This window comes from Vollenhovia emeryi, unplaced genomic scaffold, assembly GCF_000949405.1.
Source record: "Vollenhovia emeryi isolate VEMERY1.0 unplaced genomic scaffold, V.emery_V1.0 DF939344.1, whole genome shotgun sequence".
Classification (NCBI taxonomy): domain Eukaryota; kingdom Metazoa; phylum Arthropoda; class Insecta; order Hymenoptera; family Formicidae; genus Vollenhovia; species Vollenhovia emeryi.
This window is the reverse complement of record NW_011967022.1, coordinates 60167-83928: the sequence shown is the minus strand read 5'-3', so window position 1 is coordinate 83928 and position 23762 is coordinate 60167. Positions and strand designations below refer to the sequence as shown.

Below are 23762 nucleotides of genomic sequence, written 5' to 3'. Positions count from 1 at the left end.
TTTCAAGATATATGTAAATATTTCACAACTTTGAGGTTACAAAATATCGCTTGAACTCTTTTCATAGATCAACAGAGTTGCCAGCGACAAAAGTAATGACGGCCAATTATGTACCGAGAAATCCAGCGACGAGCGACGCGTGAAAAGGCACCTTAAGGGTTGTCGACCGTACAGTCGGGAGCACTGAGGTTGCGATACTTTTTTTTATGAGTTTACGAACGCGCAAAAAAATTCAGGATGCGAATCACTGTCCGCGCTCATGCGCGGTGAGTGATCATGGTGCTGTCAAATTTGTGTATACAATGTGTAACATAAATTTATATGCCGCGGTAAATCCATAATAAATAACATGATTATTCAGTTGATTCGTGTTAACTCGCTGTTCGATCAGATCTTTCGCCGGCTTGTCTCTTGGTTATACTAATGAATAATGTGAGATGATTTCTAAATACAAAATAAAATAAATTTAATAAATTTAATTAATTAATTAATTAATTAATTTAAATTAATTTAAATAAATTAAGTAAATAAATAAATTTAAATAAAATAAATAAATAAATAAATAAATGAATGACATTAATTTAATAAATATATAAAATGACCATGATACGTTGTCTTCACTAATATTTTTTTAAATTTGTGAATCATTTGTAAAGAAAGCAATTGTTTTAAAAAAATTTTTTTATTTCTTGTTACAAAATTGTGTTTTCTTTACACCGGTTGATTTGTCTCATTATTCTGTTCAAAAAAGTATTAAGGTAAAATGATAAAAAAATGAATATTTTACAAGGTATTTTGTAATTTATGTCAAAATATTGGCACTTTCAAACCTTAATAACTCAAAAAGTTCTTAATAAAAAATACTTTATTATAGCGTTTTGGAAAGTTTTCGAGCTCAGCTACAAGAATATGTAATAAAAAATAGGGAATGCTATTAAAAAAAATTGGTGTGACCTTCATGTGACCTTCAAATAATTCTTCAAGGTCAAACCAATGGTACCTTCTTACGTCCCCCTCGAAACCATACAACTTTTGTCTGAAACATTTTTCTCTAAACTCAACAACGTTTGAAATATTCGCCTGGCTAGATTAAAATGAAACACCCTGTATATTATAATATTTATAATCGGTGCAAATAAAAAAATATAAATTTTCTGAGCTAAGATTGGATTATTATTTTAATGGAATAATACAATTTCAGCACTTCCAACAGTTGTAAAAAATATTCTGCTAAACGCGACCAATGTTAACTTGATATAATTTAACAATGTTTTCTGAATGTTGAATTGTAACGTTTACAAAACATTACAATTCAACGGACATTAGACGTTATTGCAATATCTTTTCAATGTTGAATCTACATTTCATAATATTGATGCAATATTACAATGTTGTAATGGAACGTTTCTGAGATGTTGATTCAACATTTGTGTGCTGTATGGGAAGATGTCAATAGTGTCATACTTTTTTAGTAGGTGGTAATTACTTTGACCCTCTATCTCTCTGAAACGATCGTATACTCATTGTAAAATTTTTCTGTAATTAATATCTTATCATGAGCTATTATTTGACATAAAATATATTTGAAAAATCGACAAAAAAACGCATTTTTTACCCTTTTTGCGGTGGTTCTTTGCGTGTAAGAATTGCTACCTGGGTAGCAAATTTTGTTACATTTCTACTGATATTACTATGATACTACTAACTGATAATACTTACTACTGACATTTCTACTGATACTACTAATATTCTTGGCAAGTTAGTTGTAAATCTGAAGATTCTTGTACATAAAATAAATTCTGTAGTGCGCCACATTGTCAATTATATCTATCGCTTTGATAAAGCAAAACCCGAATAGCTTCGCACTGCCGCCGCTACGTGTCGTGGCACGAACGAATTTATCGCTGCATTGCAGTATCGACCGGTTCTTTTTTCCTCCGATCTGACCTCATACATTCCCACACCTTTGCATGGCGCTACTTCTCTCACACGCATCCTCTCTTGTGCCCCTTATCATAATCGTGCTGCTACCAATAGTAGAAGCGGTGGCGGTAGTGGCGTCTTCGATCGACACCCCCGACAGTTTTTCGCAGGACGCTTGTTGCTTCTGTACACAAGCGACGAGCGTAAACTCGCCCTACCGTGAGTTCTTTTCGCGCGTCTTGACGTTGCTCGGTTGCATCTCGTTCATTTCGATTATCACTTGTTTGTTCCTTGTTTATCGCGGTGAATACATTACGTTCAAATTGTGTCATCTCGGCATAAATGATCTTCAACTAATCAATTCATGATAAATGTAAACATTAAGTTAATAATTATTATCGTCCAGAATCTAAATCCAATGAAACGTACAGTTGATTTATAAAAATTTATCAAAATTTATTTATTTTTAATCATTCTTTATCTGTATTGTATTGTATTCTATTTTATGTTGCTATTTATAAGTGTACTTATATAATTATATATATATAAAATTACGAATATTATGTACGTTATTGTGATTCGCAGACACTATGGCTGTATAAATTAATTCCACGACGTGCGAAAAAATCATAGTTATTTCAGTGTTATAATTAAAGCAACTTTTAAGCTATAAACGATCAAACTGACAACATAAACTAATTGAATATATCAAGTTTCTAACATATAATTAGTTAATAAAATCTTTATTTTTTTCAATTTAACATGTCATTATTTTTATATTTATATGAAACAGGTATATTCAAATTAAAAAGAGATAGAAGTTTTTACGATATATGTGTTTTGTATTCTTTTCTTACATACTGTTATTTTTAATTTATCGAAAAAGAAATCTATATAAATTCAAAATTTGTGTCTATCCCATGTTATCCCATGTTATCCTTGTTATCTCATGCATTAATGTCACTTTCAATTTCTTAAATGAAAACTTCTATTTTTTATTTTACCACCTTTTTGTATTGATTAATTTGAACAACCTTGATTTTAAACATTTTTTTCACTCGCCTAATATTTTTTGAAAAATTTAAAGAAAACTTAGTAATTTTTTTACCATATCTTTACCATATCTTGATAATTGTTTGTCAGAGGGAAAAGTGATACAGGACTGTTTTACTTGATTTGATCTCAAGGATATGCTGTTACAATACTATCCTAACTTTTGTAAATACTTGCATATACATGAAAATTCCATTGAGATTTCAAGATTACCAAGTTAAAATGGAACGTCATATTGTAGTAGCAGATTCTTGAAAACAAATAAATGAAAAAAGTCCTGTACCACTTTTGTCTCTGACAAACAATTATTGAGATATCATAAGTTAAATATTGAAAAAATTGCCAAGTTTCTTTGAATATCTAAAAAAATATTAGGCATGAAAAAATGTCATGTGTTTCAGACAAAAGTTGTTCAAATTACTTAATAAGAGACAGAAATCTCTATATAAGTGACTTGAAATCTCCACAAAAAGATAATAAAATACGAAATAGAAGTTTTCATTTATATAAGAAATTAAAAGTAACCTTCATGTGACTTACAAACGACTATCCAAGGTCAATTCAATGGCATTGCCTTATTTCCGCCTAATCAAATAACTTTTGTCTGTAACATTTTTCTCTAAAATAATTTATTTTTTATTTTTTATTTTTAGTTATTCAGATTTGTTAAGAGTTAAATGATTCATAAGTTTTTGGAAATGGTAAGTCGCCAGTGATAAAAGAAGTACAATTAAGAATTCAAACGACATAAGCTGGTAAATCTTTTATTTTAATAAAATTAAATTACGACGTTTCGACCAGTAATACTAGTCCTTTTCAAGTATATCTTACGTTACACCCATCAATTGTTAAAGCAAAAGATAGGAGAACATGTCGTAGTACACAAAAAATAAACAATAATAACAAAATATATGTCCATCGAAATAAAAAAATTGATTACATCACTCCGCAAATCGACAGACAGGCGTCTAGTCATACAACCTCGTTGTAAGGACTAGTATTACTGGTCGAAATGTCGTAATTTTATTTCATTAAAATAAAATATTTGCCAGCCTATGTCGTTTGAATTCTTAATTGTATTAAATGATTCACCTTGTACACACACGCACGCACGCGCACACGCACACACACACACACACACACACACACACATATGTATATATATACAGGGTGTTTCGGTAAAAACTAGCAATCTCTTGTGGACATGTAGAATAGGTAAAAATAATCTACAAGTTTTTATAAATTTCTTTATAGCACTTCTTTGCCGAGATATTTGTCTTTAACGTTAAATTCTTCGAATCAATATTCTTATACATATAACTTTTATATTACTGTTCCGATCTTAATAAATTGTAATAATTATTTTTATATTTTGCAAAGACTTCAAAACAATATAAGTTTCTTAATGCCACGTCGAAGAAGCAGAAACGGACCACTTTTGACCCTTGTAGCTACAAAACTGACAGGTCTACGTTTTACGTAATTTCACATTTTTTAAAGAAAAGATACTCTTGTTTTATTTTGTAAAAGCTAACAGTTATCGAGAAAAACTCTTTTAAATGGTGTAAAGTAAATTTTTATTCACTTTTATTTTTTTAAATTCGTTTAAATAATATCCAATTATGTTAAGATTTATAATAAAAGTTATTTAGCTCTTATGTAATTTTTAATAACTATTATTTAACTGTAATGTAACTTATACTTACTGGCTATATCTAAGATATTTGTTTTAATAATAATTATAATAAGTTACATTACAGTTGAATAATAGCTATTAAAAATTACACAATAACTAAATAATTATTATTATAACTTGTAACATAATTAATTTGATATTATTTAAATAAAGAATGCCGCATAAACTTTATGGAAAATGGATTTTGGTGAAATTTACTAAAACTTTATCATTTTGTACTTTAAATGATGCTGATTAAAAGTCACCATTGCCACTTAAGTCAATTCTATGAGCTGTTTTTGTCCTAACAGGGCTGGAAATTCGATAAGAGCGCTTATAATTCGAACTTTGAGCCCTGTTAGAACAAAAAGGACTCATAACCCACACAGAATAAAATATCTAATAAATATCCAATAAATATCTATATATCCATATGATGTCCATATAATATAGATATCTAATAAATATCTAATTGATATATAAAATGCCTGTATCTCCCTCATAACCAGCAAGAATATATAATGGATATATATATTATCCACAAATCCATATCCACCAACCAACTACCAAGGATAATCATTAGATATTTACGTATCCACATATCCATATCAACCAAACAGCTACCAAGGATATGCATTAGATATTCAAACTATTGTAGTACCACTTGCTGTTGCGACGTGGCAATTGCATATTAGACTTTTATATATGTAACTTTTATATATGAACAAATTTCAGACATAATTTTACAAAACTACAGGTTTTTGTATGTAATTATTATACAAAATATTTTTTAACAGACGAATATTAATATACATGTAATGGATATCTACGGGACATCAACATATAAATATCCATTAGATACTGATATAAATATCCTATGGATATTTAATAGATCTCATATAGCGGACACTTGAATATCTAAAAAAAAGCACTTCTAATGGATATGTTTTAGATATTCGTGGATATCCATTAAATATCTAATCACGGAAAAAAATATCTAAAAATAGATATTTGTATTCCGTGCGGGAGAATTGACTTGTGGCAATACCCAGAAAACATTTTGCGCGCAAGCATCTAGCATTATGACAACGCACTGGGATAGGATTTTGCTTGCGTTGCTGAGCGATTTTTTACGTGAGTCGTTGCCCAGATAACAATTCTTGCGCGCAAATTTTGCTTGTCTTATGAATGCAAATTTGTATGAAATTTGCCTGAGTTTTGTCCGTAAGATATGGTTAGTCTGTGCTTTTGCACGCAAGTGGTTAGCTCATGTATCAACGTATCATTTTGTGCGGAAATATCTAACAACTCACGTACAAAAATGGCTCAACAACGCAAGCAAAATTCTATCCAAGTGCGTCGTCATAATACCAGATGTTTGCGCGCAAAATGTTTTCTGGGTAGATATAATATTTGCGCACAAAATTATACGTTAACACATGAGCTAACCATTTGCATGCAAAAGCACAGACAAAACATATCTTACGAGCAAAACTCAGACAAATCTCGTACAAGTTTGTATGCATAAGACAAAATTTGCGTACAAGAATTGTTATCTGGGTAGTAACTTTTAATTGGAATCACTTGAAGTACAAAATGGCCAAGTTTTAACCATTTTCACCGAAATCCATTTTCCATGAGGTTTGCATGGAGTCCTTTTTTTCTTATAAAAAATCAATTTTGGTGAAATTAGCTGAAACTTTACTATTATTAATTTAAGTACTTATGGCAATGGTAACTTTTGATCAGTATTACCCCACATAGCACGCAATATTACAGTAATATCACAGTAATATTACATTTCCAATGTACATATATACAATAAAATATACAATAAAATATACATATAGTATATACAATAAAATATATCGGAAATATTTCTGTAATATTACTGATATACGAGTATCACAATAATATTAAAATGTCCGCCCAATGAAATGTTTTATTATTATTACTATTACCGAGATAATCGTAGCAATATTACTGTGATAATCGCAATAATAATACTGTGATGTATCACGTAATATTACAAGGAAATAGATTAGGGTAAACCCGGGTATGATGGCCCTACGGAAAAGATGGTCACGGGCTGTATAATCTCTCCAATAATTGTTTAATAATGCGTTTTTGTAGTCATTCTCAAAGATGAATTATCGTCACATTACAAATTACCCTTATAATATTTTATTCATACTTCAATGCGATATACATTGGAAAGTGTCAAATAGCAACGTGACATTAAGTGACGTCTTTATGGCATCTTAATGACGTAATAAAACGTAATGAGACGTAATTAAAAATCGATTTGACATCACCTTGCGCTACTTTAGATCTGATATATTGCAGCAATATTACTGTTATATTACTGTGTAATATTTCTATGTAACATATCAGTAATATTAATGAAATATTACATTGCAATATGTAATATTACTGCAATATTATAATATTACTGATATATTACGTAATATTATGTGCTATGTGGGACTTAAAGTAATAATAGTAAAGTTTCAGCTAATTTCATCAAATTTTACAAAACTACAGGTTTATATATATGTACAATTAATCCTATGTCTATCCACAATGTCTATTCACACAGCAAACAATGTCACAAAGTTATCTTGGAGATATCTAAATATTACAATAACTGATACAAGAAATTATTCAAATATTGTTTGGATAATCTGAGAGAGATCTTCTAGGTTCTAAAAAGTCATTTTTATTTCATCTGAAATATGATATCTGATTTTATATCAAATATTGTTGTACGTATCTATATTTGAAATCGGATTTTACGTATTACAGAATAAGCAACGTGATAAACAGAAAATGTATTTTTCTTATCAGTTTCAGCATAAATCATTAAAGAACACGGACTCCATAAATCAGCATTTACATTTTTATACCATTATTGTAAACTCAAATTTATCTTATTTTCATTTTTTTAATCGTACTATTTCTTTTTTGATTAGATAAGTTTAGAAAACTTATTTTGAGGAAAAGTTAAATAATAAACAATTATTTAAAAACAAAACAAATAATAAAAATATAAATCATAATTTTTTTAAAAAGAGATATCAGGAATGTGACATCCTTAAAATATTGAAGATATATTATCTACGAGATAACTCAAATATGACCGGTGAAATGATATCTGATTTAAGTCTCACAATCAGATATATTTTGCTGTGTGGGTGTTCTATTTATACCATTAAATGTGAACATGAAGTTTACGTATGTATTCGTACCAGAATTTTGAAAAAAATTAACAAATGAATCAAATTTGAGGAAACAATCTTTATACGAAACCAATTTATATCAGAATATATCTTTCAGTTTTTACATGATTTTTCTTGTATATTTGTCAAATACTCAAATACAAGTTTTTACAATACAATTTTTATTTTTTCCAACGAGAAAAATCGTCTGAATTCTTTAGTTATTAGTTTGAACCGTTATATAACGATCAGTTAATAGTACATTTTGTTGTTTCAAAGCATAATGTTTAATTGGCAACCACAGTCTTGAGGAATTATAGTGTGCTGTGAATCCCAATTTCAAAGAATTGCAATACATCTGTGCGGTAATCTAAAGAAAATATACGGAAGAACTTTATTTTACATGGTCATAGGAGCCTGGGACAAGGACCTTTTTCCTATTTTTTCCAATTCTTGCAGGTTCCAAAAAAGCCGCGTCGTGAATCGTTAATTGTCCCTCTGATGAGCGAGTGCTACCTATTGCTTGCGTTGAGGAGGTATCTTGCAGGAAATCAGCAAAGCAAGAATGAAATCCGAAAGGAGCAATGGTTATCTAGCTTCGACCAATGTCGCCGAACAATCGGCTGATTTGCCAGGATCAACTAGTCAAGATAATATATCTACTGCAAATTCTCTTCAAGTACGTGAACTATTTTAATAAATAAGATTTCTCACCAACATTTTTTAGTTTTGCATGTTTCTTAAGGTCTGCTAATATTCTTCAATATTATGTTTTCCATTCCTATTTCTCTCATGTCATTTTACTTTTAAAGCGGTTTTGTTGTGATGTACATACATACAGTAGAACCTCGGTTATACGGCCTTCGATCAACCGAGGCTCCGCGTTATCCGAGCCACCGGACTTATCCAAGCACTCCACGTTAATCGAGGTGTGCGCTCGGATAATACGGAAAAACTCGGATAAAACGGATGACGCCGCTATGGTGTATGCGCGGACTAGTTTGCGATTGCAACATATTTTTTGTTTAAACAAGCATAAACTTGTTACTACACGCTTTGTGCTCCTCGGTTGTGAGCTAGAATTTAACAGTTGGGCTTTAACAGTCATTGGAAAAACATCGCCATGTCACAGAAGCGGAAAAAAGTCGTCGTGAGTGTAGAGAAGAAGTTGGAAGCAATTAGAAGATTGGATAGAGGAGAAATAATTCGCAATGTCGCGGCCGACTATGGTGTTGGAGAGACCACCGTGGGCGATTGGCGTCGAAATCGATCTAATTTAGAGCAATTCGCGATAAAATCCGGCGGTGCGATGACAAGTCGTAAAACGATGAAACCGGCAGAGTATGATAAAGTTGACGAAGCTTTATTTCTATGGTTCACTCAAATGAGAGAAAAGCGACTGGCAGTATCAGGTATGTCATAAACATTTGTCGAATATGACAGAGTTTGAAGATTCTTGTTCGATACAATACCATGCAAATAGGCTTTTTCCGAACCTTTCTTTTCCTTTCTCCCCTTCAGGCCCCATTCTACAGGCAAAGGCCAAGATGCTTGCAAAACAGTTTCCCGATGAAAGCGAGACTTTTACAGCAAGTTGCGGATGGCTCGACAGGTGGAAGAAAAGACACGCTATTCGTCAGTTAAGCATCTGTGGCGAAAAAATGTCAGCTGATGAAGGTAGATTGACTGAGTTTAAAGAAGAATTCAATAAGCTTGTAGCGGAAGAAGGATACTTGCGAGATCAAATTTATAACTGCGACGAGACTGGCCTAAATTTTCGAATAATGCCTTCTAAGACATTAGCCTCACGAGAAGAAGCGGTTGCTCCGGGGTATAAAAAGAATAAGGAAAGGGTTAGCATTTTAGCATGCAGTAACTCGTCCGGAACACACAAACTCCCACTAATGTGTATCGGGAAATCGGCTAAACCCAGAGCGATTAAACACATCAAATCGGAAGCCTTACCAGTGTACTACGCGCATCAAAAGAGTGCTTGGATGAGTCGCGATCTTTTCCAAAAATGGTTTTTCGAACAATTCGTCCCTTCGGTTGAGAGATTTTTGAAAAAAAATGGTCTTCCTAGAAAAGCGATTTTGTTACTCGACAACGCTCCATCGCACCTGAACGAGTCGGCTCTCAGAAGTGAACACATCATCGTCAAATTTTTCCCACCGAATGTAATTACCTCCATTGGACAACCAATGGATCAAGGCGTACTCGAGACGTTTAAACGTCATTACCGACGTTTTTTACTTCAAGAAATTCTGGAAAAAAGCGCCGCGGGTAGTACCTTCAAAGAGTGTTTGCTTGCAATAAACATAAAAAGCGTTATTTACTGGTCAGCTCAAGCTTGGGATGCTGTCCAAAGGCACACGCTCGAAAGATCATGGGCAAAAATCTTGTGTTCTAACAACCAAAGCGATGAAGTAGCAGACGATGTGGATTTGCACAGCATCATGGAGCAGATCCCTGGTTGTGAAAACGTCGACAGAAACGACACTGAAGAATGGGTTTATGGTGACGATTGTAAACAGGAACTTACACATGACGAAATTGGCCAACTCGTAAATTCTGGAGAAGAAAACGCGGACGATATAGAAGACAGTGAAACGGAAGAAAGTCCGCAAATCAGCCACGAAGAAGGATTAAATGCGCTTGAACTAGCTCTTAAATATATCGAGGAACAGCCGGAAAGTACTGCAAGTGACCTCTTATTGATGAAACGATGGCGAGATATTGCAGCTAGAAAACGCATGAGCAGGTTGAAACAGTGCTCTATTACTGACTTTCTTAAGCCACGTTAGTAACTTAAGTAATGCTTTGTACACCAAAAATTAATCTACGTTCGTTAAATTTTTACTTTTATATGTTCATGGGGTTAAATTCCATTGTAGCATTTTAAATATATAAAAAATAATAAAAGTTTTCGAATTTTGTGTTTCTTCTGTGTTATCCGAGTTTTCGCTTATCCGAGGTACCCCCTCCCCACATTACCTCGGATAAAAGAGGTTCTACTGTATACAATAGACAAGCACATAGGCAGAGAGGGAGGGAAGAAAGAAGAAAAGAGATCGTATTTACCTCCAAATTATTGTACATTTTTTATTTCCATTTTTATAATTGATGACCCTTTTTTAGTCTGTAAGAAAGAGGAATATAGTAAAATAGGAATAAGCTGAATACTAACCAATTAAAATAGAATTTTATTAATTGCCCACACATCAAAACAAGTTTCAGAAAGCTTTCCGAAAGGTAAATTAATATTGAAATGTAAAATTGAAATCATTCAGAAATATCTTTGAAACGTTTCATTAAAATCACATGTCATTGAAAGCTTTCCAAAAGATATCTTGGAAATTAATATTGAAATGTAACATTGAAATCATTCAGAAGTATTTCTGAAACGTTTTATCGAAATCATTTATGATCCTTTTCACTGAAATATTTCAGAAATATTACAAAACATTTCAGAGAAATATTTCGTACGTAATCTCTAAAACATATGTTATTGAAAGCTATCCAAAATAAAACTTGGAAATTAATAGTGAAATGTAAGATAGAAATCATTCAGAAATATTTCTGAAACGTTTTATCGAAATCATTTATGATCCTTCTCACTGAAATATTTCAGAAATATTACAAAACATCTCGGAGAACTTTTCGTACGAAATCTGTAAAACATATGTTATTGAAAGCTATCCAACATATGTATAACTCGGAAATTAATATTGAAATGTAATATAGAAATCATTCAGAAATATTTCTGAAGCATTTAAGAGATATTTTCGAAGCATTTAAGAGATATTTCTGAAGCATTTCAGAAATATTTCTGACGCATTTCAAAAATATTTCCGAAGCATTTAAGAGATATTTCTGAAGCATTTCAGAAATATTTCAAAAACATTTATGATATCTCATCTACGCGGACATTTCATATATCTGAAACATGTCTGAAATATTTTTTTGAAAGGCTTCATATTTCATTGACAGCTTTTTGAGAGCTTTCTGAAATATGTATTTCGGTGCTGTGTGAGTAACCTATCTATAACATCTGTCTATAACGAAGAAGAACAAAAAATATATAAATAAATCAAATATACAAACTAAAATAAAAATTAAAAATATTAATAAAGGAACATCAATTTTTTCAGTATTTATACAGCTCATTAGGTATAGTATACAGGGTGTCCGAAAAATCGCCTACTCCACTTCGGGAGGTGATTCGGGACCCAAAACCAAGCAAAAAAGTTCATACAAACATAGGTCCGGAAATGAGCCGTTTCCAAATTATAGCCACTTTTATGTTCAAAAATCGTAAATTTTTATTTTCAATTTTTTTTAATAACAATTTTTTTAGTCTTTTTCAACAACATGCAAACAACTGATTTTGAATAGCCGTGAAAACAACTGACTTTAAGTAGTCGTGAAAACAACTGATTTCCAATAGCCGTGAAAACAACTGATTTTGAATAGCCGTGAAAACAACTGATTTTGAATAGTCGCGAAAACAACTGACTTTAAGTAGTCGTGAAAACAACTGATTTCTTTTAAAAATAATGTAATCGTATTTACAAATATTGAAAAATTGAAAAACTAAAAAAATTAAAACTGAAAATTAAAAATACAAATTTAAAAATAAAAATTTTTAAGGAATTTAAAGGACTTGTCAGAGCCGTGACAGGATGGTAGTGTCTAAATATTCTATTCTAAATTTATTGCGAAAAAATATCACCTCGGCCAGGGTTTGAACCTGGACCTCCCTCTCGCTAAGCGGGCGTCTCAACCAATTCGACCACCGAGGCACATTTTTAATTTAAGAAATAATTAAGAAAGAGGGATGCCAAGCGGATTCTAAATTATGATTTTTGAACATAAAAGTGGCTATAACTCGGAAACGGCTCATTTCCGGACCTATATTTGTATGAACTTTTTTGCTTGTTTTTGGATCCCGAATCACCTCCCGAAGTGAAGTAGGTGATTTTTCGGACAACCTGTATATGTCGCGTTGTTATCTTAAGAAAATTTTAAACACTATATCTTCATACAAATCTTCATTATGTAATTGATTTATAGTTGAATTTGACATACTTGGTTTCGATAATGCTTTGCCAGGATACATATAGTACTATTCTTCATATAATACAATGTAATATTTCTTCAGCATCAAATTTACTGCAACCACCTGTTCTACTTACACACCGTGAAGCTAACAATAAAGACTTGGTTGTTGACAGTAACAATCTATTTCTACTTTTTGTTTTAAAAAACGCGTGTACAAGCCGCACTTGAATGAGGAAATAGCAGGGTGTTAACAGCAAAGTCACAAAGTTCATCAAATTTATTGCCGCCACAGTACTCTTTAGATTCTTTTACAGACAACCAAAACTTTTCAGGAGATGGTTATTAAAAATTATCCGGGAATTTTGTGAGAGACATTTTTCGCCATTGATCATTGATTTATCAATAACTTGTTCAGCTTTTACTATTCTGGGAAGTAAACACATTAATGGTTGCAGAGTTGGTAATCTTGAAATGTTTGATAATAAAACCTCTTTTGGAATTTGCCATTTCAATTTCGACGAAATTGAATTGGAAATGATTGCAACGTGGTCATTCGGGACCATGGTCAATTGCAACGTGGCCAAACGGATGCCACTCGTCAGATCCTATATTCAAGACCATCAATATATTAATAATAATATTATTTTTATTCAAGAAATATACAAATATAATGGATAATAAGTCGTAAAAATTGATTAATATCTATAACGTTGACTAATTTCTTTATATAAAATTTATTCCTTTGAATAGAAAATTCTTGCTGCATTAATTTTTATATTATAAAAAAATAAAAAGCTATTTTAAATAATCAAATAAAAAAATGCTATTTTATATAAATGATATGTATATATTAATAGAATTAGTCTTCAAATCAAAGCTATAAAGATATCTTTCGATTTCTTTATTCTTCTTATAAAAGATAAAAATGCAATTTATTTCCATGGTCTTAATCAACCAATTACGTTTAGGTAACTTATGTTTCACGTGGTGAAACTACCACATCCATTCTTCAGCATCAGACCAAACCGCGGAGATCAATTGGTGTGACACGCGCTACCTCAATCACACGAAGACGAAGAGGAACAGCGATTAGGCAACGTTTACTCCGCATATTAGCCATCACTCTGCTGGCCCTTTGCCTGTTTATATTTCTGTTACTGGCGTTAAATCGCAAATGTATTCGAAAGCCTCGTAAGTTCATCCTTCATTCTTTTACTCTTATATAATACATAACTTGCATACTGTTTAAATGTATGAAGATTATTGACATGATATCAGTATTTTATAGTATTGATGTGGTTTTAATAAATTTTAAAATCAAACAACTCTTAACATACATTATTAGTCAAAAGTTTGAGACCATTAATTAAAAATATCTATCTGCTACATAAAATAATATTAGATTTATGTACATACTTGTATTATAATTTAATACATTCTTATTAAATTAATAAAATTCATAAGACTCTCCATGCGATAAACACAAATTCGAAGAAATAAAGACTAATATTTTTATTACTTTGTTCATTATTTTATAATAAAATAAAAAATGATATACAATGTTTGAAACTTTTGTTACGTCCAGAATTTTATGAGCCTTCTGAAAAGAAATAAAGTGCTTAAAATATAAAGTATGGAAGGACACATCGTTACTCTCACAGTACACGTTTCAGGCACATAACGCGAGTCCACCGTAATTTTCAATGTTCTGGATACAGGTCAATGTTGCGAAGAGGTACTACAATGCCTTCCGACATGTGATTCTGGTTCTGTTTTGAGTTAAAAAACTTAATCCTTATTACCCAGGGACACCCTTAAGAAAAAATGCAGCCAAAACTGATAAAAAAACTGGGCACTAACTGGTGGATAACTGATTATTGAAACTGATGACAGCACGATCAGTATATTCAAACAAGTTACTGATAAAAGAAACAGTTGTACCAGTTACTGATAAAAAAACTGGTCCATATTGGTCCAGTTTTATTCAGTTTTATATTGATCAGTAACTGATAGAACTTCTATGCTGTTCGGTTGATCAACTGAACAGCATAGAAGTTCTATCAGTTACTGATCAATATAAAACTGAATAAAATTGGACCAATATTGGCCAGTTTTTTTATCAGTAACTGGTACAACTGTTTCTTTTATCAGTAACTTGTTTCAATATACTGATCGTGCTCTCATCAGTTACAATAATCAGTTATCCAGTCAGTTAGTGCCCAGTTGTCATTGTCAGTTCAGTTCCCTTTCACCAGTTCTATAAACTTGCCTTTGACAAATAAGAAATCTGCTGTATATCAATTGAAGAACATAGGTAATCAGTATCTAAGAAATCATTAAAAAACTAAGGACCAGCCATCAGTTACTGATAGCAACACTTAGTGTCTAACTAGTTTTTTAGATTAATGTAAAAACTGATTATTAAAACTGGGCGTCAAATGAAGAACATAATCAGTATCTGACAAACCGTTAAAAAAACTGAGGACCAGTCATCAGTTATTGATGGCAACACTCAGTGTCTAACCAGTTTTTTAGTGTATTGTAAAAACTGATTATTAAAACTGGAAGTCAACTGAAAAGCATTACCAGTAACTGACTCTCGTAATCAGTCACTGATAGAACGTCACAAGTTACTGATTCAACTTCATCAGTTACTGGTACAGCTGCTCAGTTCTTTTTCTTAAGGGCAGAGTTTGGTATCTTGACTTTTTTTATTAAAGATGCAGTCACCAGACAAATTTCCTATGAATTTGATAAAGAGATTCAGATACAAGTTATATTTCTTGAATTTGTTAATGTAGATATAGATACTAGAGGCACTGAATTATTTTTCTGGAGAAATGATTGGTGTGACACGCGCTACCTCAATCACACGAAGACGAAGAAGAACAGCGATTAAGCAACGTTTACTCCGCATATTAGCCATCGCTCTGCTGGCCCTTTGCCTGTTTATATTTGATAGCTGTATCTGTACCTATAGAGGATGCAGTTTCAGAACAAATGTTTCGGATGAGTATTTCAGCATCCACAGAGAGGCATTTGATGGTGACCTGAACCCGGCTGTATCAAAGATACAGGTCAAGTTCAAATTCACCACCGAATGCCTATTTCCAAACCCTAAAACTTTTGCATTTAACATTTTTTCAAAAACATTCTTTCAAGTTAATTCGAGGTATCCATTTTTCAGGTAAACCTTGTATGTACGATCTCAAACGTTTGGCCAGCAATGTATCTAAAAAGATAGCAACTTGAGAATTTTAGAATACAAAAAAGATTAAACACTAGAAAAATTCTCATATTTTTCAATTCTAGTTTCACAAATAGAATTTTCATATTTTTAAATTCTAGTATATCTTTGCTGCTTTCTACTTTCAGATCCAAACATTTGTATGACAGAAGGATGCGTCCGAACAGGTACATTCTTTCAATTTACATATACTTACATATTATATTTAATTTCTTATCTGTTTACAATAAAATATTAAAAGTGTCTTCATTTAAAGAACACAAAGAAGAATGTAGAAAAATTCACATTTTTCTTTTGTTCTTTACAAGATACTTAATTATTTGTTCAGATTGACAGGTTATCCAGCAAGCAATTTTAATATTAGGTTATTTTGTTAATAAAATAACTAATGTTGCTAATGTATATTTTTATTAATGTTTCATGTATACAGGGTGTTACGGATAAAGTGTCTATTTGCTCGTATACAGGTAGAGCGACTTAAACTGAAAAGGAAAGTTATGTACGATTTTGGAAAATTTGCAATAGTTTTCAAGTGATAAATAAAAACGTCTGGGCGAATAAACACACGAGAAGCAGTAGGCCGGACTCGGCAAGCATGTTAAATGCCTTATTTGTTTAGTCTCATAGCAATAATGGACGTCCAATGGCGGGAGGTGGAACGACACACCAGAAAAATGTTGTCTTGCAGCGAGTGGCAAACTTCAGCTGATGCTTACCGCTTGTCCCTTGTCATGTAAATTTACAAAAGTCAAAGAGACTCCACACTTCCACAGAAGCATACTAACCGCTCCTTCGTGAAGGAGCCACCTTAATATTTGCCCAGTCCGGTCTGCCGCTTTCCTCGTGCTTATTCGTTCAGACGTTTCAATTAACTACTCGATAACTACTAGGAATTTTACAAAATGATACATAACTTTTCTTTTCAGTTTAACTACTCTACCTGTCTTGAGCCGATGGACACCTTATCCGTAACACCCTGTATTTGTGCAACGTAACATAATTTAAGGCACAATCCAATTCTGTTACCAAGAAACATCGCGCTCCATTGTAATAAATAGGGATGTATCTTCGGGGAGTACGCACTAAGACGCGTGCTTATTAATTTTTCGGCGAAAAAAATAACGGTCTAGAACTAAACAAGTATTCAAATCTAGAGCCTTCCGCTTTCCGGGTGAATGCTCTTCCAACTGAGCTATCCCACACCCGAAGTATTTCTCGCTTACTTACTTTATTTTACTGAATAAAGTAGGAATAGTGTACTAGTGACTCCAGAGCGATGCTTGGTATCTCGCTCAATAGTTTGACAGACCTCCAGAGAGAAACATAAAATTTAAATATTTAATACAGCTAATTGTAAGAGGAGTCGATTTTCGCATCTACATAGATGTCTTTTTGGTTAATTTCAGATGTCTTATAAATGTCTGCAGAAAATAGTTTACGTAAAGTCCATAAGCTAGGATACATTTGTTGTACGACAAATTTTTTAAGCATAGTGAATGGTTACAGGACAGAGAATTTCGAGATACCAGAAAACTTTCCTATCCTGCAACCAAGTAACACATTTGAAAAATTTATCATATGACGAATGTAATACTAAATTTACTTAGCAACCTGATTTTGTGATACAATGGTGATAAAAGGGAGGAATAAATATTTCTAATAAATAAGCATTGTATAATGGTTTATATAGATAAAAGTAACAGAGAATTCACTGATAATATAGCGGCGAGTTTATTAGCGGCAATGGATCGTACCGCGGCGCCTTGCTCCGACTTCTTTCAATATGCCTGCGGCACGTGGAATCGATTGCATGTTATACCAGAGGATCGGAGCGCTATCAGCACCTTCGAGATACTCGCTGATCAATTACAAGTAATCTTGAAACGTGTTCTCGAGGAACCATCAAATGCAGACGACAATAATGCCACTCTTAAAGCGAAGAAGTTCTACAGGTCATGTATGGACATCCGTAGGTATAAATGATATATAAGGTGTCCTAGATAATTGAAATTTGCTTTTTTTGGTTATAAATTTTTTGCTCAAATTTAGGATTAGTTTTGTTTAAATGTGAGAACTTGAAGAGATGTTAAGTAATGTCCATTTATATAAATATACTAATAATGACAAACTTTCGAATTAAGTTTTATGCATCTTTCATAGATAATAAAATATAAAATTAAATTTCTAGATACATTAATCGTATTTTATTGGGCTGGATAAATAGATGGATAGTTTTTATTGTTCCCTGTAGGGTTACAATCTACTATGCTTTATATGTCTTTACAAACATTTCACGACTTACGTTTTTCTCTGCCTTGCCTTACGTCTACGACTAAAATAGTTTTAAGCGTTTACGGATCGTTCTCTGCCATCGGCCTTATAAAAAGGAAATTAACGTAAAAACACAGCTCACATACGAGAGATTGGAGATGCTCCTTTGAAGGAAATCTTGGAGCGTTTTGGTGGCTGGCCAGCAGTAGTGGGTACATCTTGGAAGTCACCGCCTTATCCACTGGAGGTTCTTCTAGGTCGTCTACGCGGCGAATACAACATGGGCGTTTTGCTGGAGCAATGGGTCGGTCCAGATGATAAGAACTCCTCAGCCAATATCCTCCAGGTGCGCCGGCAAAGTAAGGCTCCGTCAGGTGACGGCTATACAACACGTCAATATCCTAATAAACGGGAGTCGTTTAAATTTGGCCTGGATTTGATTTTATTTAAAACTTTGTAAAATAAAATTTTTAATAATAATGTTCTCTATACTTTTTAAAATAATTTTTCTTTTTGTTTTAAGTAATTTTTTCTGGATATGCTCATGCATTATCCATAAACTAATTATAATAAATCGATTAAGTAGTTGTTACTCATAAAGTTCATATTGCAGGTATAATACGTAACACTAGGGTAGACTTTAACTATATTTAGTGAAGAATTTTTGCTAGTTTTTCAAAAAATTCTCTGAAATCGTTCCACTTGAGGAAGTAAAAAATCGTGCGAAATATAAGCTCAATCGGATAAGGAAAAATCGAGACACAATCCTATTTATTAAAGGTTAAAAATAATATTTTTCCATGAAAAATAGAAAAATCCACAAAAAGAATTCTGACAATGAATAAAAGTGAAATGTTTTTAGTAAAAAAATTTTTTTTATTCACAATATAAAAATGTATAAAAAAATAATCTTGAACAGCTCTTTGACTTTTGCAATCTTTACTTCTTATACATTTTTATGCAATTCTAGTTTTTCTGTTTTGCTAGTAGTGTACGGTTCTCAATAATCATTGAGCCAAGTCTTTCCTTTTTTTCTCTAATTGCTAAGAAATATCTTTTCTTCTTCAATATTAATCATTTCTAGTTGTATCTACCTGCGCGATATCAAAAAGATCTTGAGACAGACTATTTTATTGTTAACTTTATGATTAAGTATTTTTGATTATCTAAATTATGACAAAATAGCTCTCACCTGACGCGGTCAAGTTTGCAGCCATCAGGGCTCTTAATTTTGAGAGTTTAAAGCTTGGTTGTTCATTTACTGGTTAACTGTTAACCAGAAAATGAAAAACCGAGCCTAAATGATACCTGTTGGATGTCATTTTGTAAAATTAGTAAAAGATGAACAATTAAGTGAAATTGAAAATAAAATTCAGGGTTAGATAGAGAGATTATGAACGACAGAGTTGAGATATGATAACGATTTGAAATTTGATTAGAATTATGTATAAAATTAAAGGAAAGAAAGGAAAGTGTCTCAGACGGAAGAATACAAGTTTATTAATGTCTTACTTACATTTATCGACAAGAAACTGTCTCAATAGATTTGTATGATTTCACTGGTTTACGACAATATTTGATATTTTCAAAATCCAACTAATTACTAGCAATTATTTAAACGACCAACAACGACTATTAAAAAAGACGACACTAGAAATTCACACTCTATGTGAAAATATTGTTATAACAAGGCTTTCCGTAGAATACCATCTTTTTCCGTGACCAGTTTTGAATTTCTGATTTTCATTGGAATTTTAATCACAATTGCTTCATGCTATTATTCAAACGTATTATATTATGCTAGATATTTTTGTTTTTGAAAAATTTATATTTATAATTCACATATACACAATTTCTTTATCACTCAGTGATGCATTGAAATAAGCAAAACAATAGCGTAACAGTTTCTGCAGATTATAGAGAAACATATTTTCACGTAAATTTTTTATGTATGCAGTTGGACCAGATGCAATTGGCATTGCCTAGCAGAGATTATTACTCGAAGAAGGTTAGCGAAGTTCAACTGAAAGCTTATCACAATTATATGGTGAGCGTTGCCATTTTGCTGGGAGCAAATCCTCATTCGGCGTCCGAAGAGTTCGATCGAGTGATTGCTTTAGAAAAACAGCTTGCTAACGTATGTCTTTCCTCTATATCTTTTATGTTGGTTGAAAAAGATAGTTAAAAACAAAGCTTCCTCTATGAGGAAGCAAAAGACATCAATTCTTTAATAATAAAATTAATCAGAGAGAGAGAGAGAGAGAGAGAGAGAGAGAGAGAGAGAGAGAGCCAGTGAGAAATAATACATTAGATCGATGTCAATTCGATTTGGAAATCTCGATGTCAATATAAAATTAATCCTCACTTCAATTCATTATTCTGGTAGTCACAGCTTGGAACATTTATCGATATTCAACATATGTATGTACAAAATCAACGTGTCTGGTATACATATGTATAATATAATTGAGAACGCTTTTTCCCAGAGAGCGCACAATATTTATAGAATATGTATAAAATATGTTAAAGATTTAAGATCATAAAGATGTATCATAAAATTTTAAAAAAAGTTTTACTATAATATAAAGCACGTTTTAAAATAATGTAAAAATACGTTTATTAAACCGTCAAAATATTATTTAACAAAATGTATTGTGAACAAATTTTGGATTTAAAGATTATTAAAGAACTAAACAACATTTCCCCGGCTGTGTGCGAATAGCCGCTATTGTGGTCACCCATCCAATTTGGAACCACACTCGATGTTACTTGAAGGCCCAAACACACGAAAAAAATGTAAGCAGTAAAACTTAAGACTTAAGAATTTTAATCAATCGGAATTTTCAGCATTGTTTAAGTTTCAAAATGGCTGCTTATGTTCTCAACAGTCATTGGTCATTTCCCTTAAGTCTTAAGTTTTTCCGTGTGTTCGGGTCTCGACTTCATTGATTGAACGGGCTGGCGGTGATTCTTTGGCTCTGGTGTTCCTTTCTTGCTCAGTTGCTAATGTTTACAAAGATGAGATAATTTTGTGTGCATAGTGACATCTTACCTGCTATCTACTCACTTACTGAATCACAACATCCTGTCTGATTAGTGCTTTTTATCTCATAAGCCACATCGTTATCGAATCGTAGATAATAAATAAATGTGGAGAACATATTAAAAGTCTTGAAAGGAATATATTATTTGCGAACTTGTCACAACATCGAAATAATCTCAAAATATTTCAAATTATCAACATTTAACTACCGGTAGAGCCTCAACGATAAGATCTGATAGAATGGACATCGAATCGACATCGATCCGATATATTATTTCTCACTGGGGTGAGACGAAAAGAAGGGAAAGGGAGGAAGAGATGGAGGAATGGTGGACAAGTAAAAGAGAAAAGAAGTTTAAAAAAATTTTTTGAAACACTTTATATAGATTGACACAGTGATTCATAATGATTTCATATGGTTTCAGGCTTCATTGCCGGAAGCAGATAGACATGATACCTCGGCGATGTATCGGAAATTAACATTGCAAGAATTGCAACAAGAAGTTCCGCAGCTGCAATGGCTTATTTATCTGCGAACATTTATTAATGCACCGATTAATGAAAAGGAATTAGTTGTTATGTACGCGATGCCATATTTCGTACAAATGGGCCGTATTATCTCGAGAACGGATCAAAGGTGAAAAAGATATTCGAGATAAGATTGTTTTTCTTGAGTTCACAGGCCCTTGAGTTTAAGATTTTTGAATTTTTAGATTTTCCTTCAGATTCAAATCTTTGACATTCATATGTATACATAAGAGGGTGTTATGTAATACTCGCTTTATCTCTTATTTACGCATAGAGCGGACTAGACTGATTGTGAGTCGAAAAGTCCTCTACCATTTTGCAATTTTCTATGTATTGAAGAATCATAGAGTTTTAAATTTCTTGCTATAGATAAACATTGATTGCATTTGAGATTCTCAAGTGCCAATTCTAAAATTTTTATGTAAAATTAATTTCGCAGGACTTTACATAACTATATTTTATGGCGATTTGTTATGTCAATTATGCCCCACATGATTGACGAGTATCAGCAGAAACGAATCGAATTTCGCAAGATCCTTTTGGGCATTCTTAGTGAAAGGAATAGATGGTCGCAATGCGTCGAATGGACTAACAAGAAGCTCGGGATGGCAGTAGGAGCTCTTTTTATACGCGAAAATTTTAATCACGAAAGTAAGGTAAGTATTTTACACTTCAGAAATATAGCTACAACTTTATTTTGCTCTGTGGATCATAATGTAGCCTGGTTTTTAGGAAACTGCTCTAGAAATGATTCGAACAATTCGCGAAGCTTTTAATGAACTATTAGTCGAAAATCATTGGATGGATGATGAGACCAGAGCAGTGGCGAAGAAAAAGGCTGATTCAATGAATGAGCGAATTGGATATCCTGAATTTTTGAAGGATTCACTTGAGCTCTCTGAAGAATATAAGATGGTAATAATATGGATATTATTATTTCTATAGAATATATTATATATTAATAATAAGTAAGTCACTTTATTTTCTCCTCTGGGCAAAAAAGTGGAGCTTTTGTAGGGTGCGTGCCCAAACCCTTTACAGATCTATACCACTTCTTCCCTTTCCTACGCGGCCTGGCCCTTAGCGACCATTACATTCTATTTCCCCTCTCCCCACGTCCTCACACTTCTCATTCCGCTCCCTCCTCCCCCGTCCACCCCTTCCCTCCTCTCCCTTTCTCCTCCCTTTCTCTCTCGTCTTTCTTCTGTCCTCCTTTTTCTCCTTTGCTCCTGTCTTCCTTCTCTTCTTCTTCTTCTCCTCCTTTTTACTCCTTTCTTCCTTTCCTGTTCCTCTCTCTCTCTCTCTCTCTCTCTCTCTCTCTCTCTCTCTCTCTCTCTCTCTTCCTCTCCTCTCTCTTGTTCTCCTTCTCATCCCCTCCTTTCCTTCCTGTAATTATACCATTCTACATATAATTTTCTCGGTAATTATGCATAAAAGCGACTTCCTCTCCGATTTGTTTTATTTTTAAATATGTTGTTGGGGATGTCTTCCCGAGTCATTTCATATATACAGGGTGGTCCAGTGATGAGTAGCTTAACTTCAGGGGCGTATTCCTTGGACAATTCTAAGACGAAACATATCCATTTGAGTTTTTGCCGAAAATCGCTTCCCTGAGAAATGGCAGCCGTTTGAAAAAATTTTGTTTGGGTTTCGAGCGGGTGTCATGTAAATTAGCGTAACTTTGGAAATACTCGTCGGATTATTTTTGATTAGGGCTTGTTGAAAAGGTATTGCCGAGACCTT

General features: G+C 32.6%; 1 protein-coding gene across 2 annotated transcripts; it reads left to right on the top strand.

The window, feature by feature from the left end:
- The first annotated feature begins 1798 nt into the window (after positions 1 to 1798).
- LOC105558441 (jerky protein homolog-like) lies at positions 1799 to 23049 on the top strand. 2 transcript variants are annotated; one of them, XM_012006131.1, is made up of 10 exons: positions 1799 to 2142; positions 8329 to 8548; positions 13899 to 14121; positions 16306 to 16344; positions 17901 to 18146; positions 18586 to 18794; positions 20406 to 20585; positions 21917 to 22128; positions 22459 to 22675; positions 22752 to 23049. In XM_012006131.1, the coding sequence occupies exons 2-10, from the start codon at positions 8435 to 8437 to the stop codon at positions 22962 to 22964; spliced, it is 1653 nt and encodes a 550-aa protein (XP_011861521.1). In that variant the 5' UTR covers positions 1799 to 2142; positions 8329 to 8434; the 3' UTR covers positions 22965 to 23049. The 2 variants fall into 2 exon arrangements, with proteins under 2 accessions (XP_011861521.1, XP_011861520.1); XM_012006130.1 differs by lacking the exons at positions 13899 to 14121; positions 16306 to 16344; positions 17901 to 18146; ... (3 more) ...; positions 22459 to 22675; positions 22752 to 23049 and adding exons at positions 8974 to 9281; positions 9391 to 11104.
- The last annotated feature ends 713 nt before the right edge of the window (positions 23050 to 23762 follow it).

Bases quoted from the DNA above. Each gene is read 5' to 3' on its own strand.
- LOC105558441 (XM_012006130.1), top strand. From the start codon at position 8,475: ATGTCGCCGAACAATCGGCTGATTTGCCAGGATCAACTAGTCAAGATA. The intron at 8,549-8,973 runs GTACGTGAACTA...GGGCTTTAACAG, and splicing joins CTACTGCAAATTCTCTTCAA to TCATTGGAAAAACATCGCCA. The intron at 9,282-9,390 runs GTATGTCATAAA...TCTCCCCTTCAG, and splicing joins AAAGCGACTGGCAGTATCAG to GCCCCATTCTACAGGCAAAG.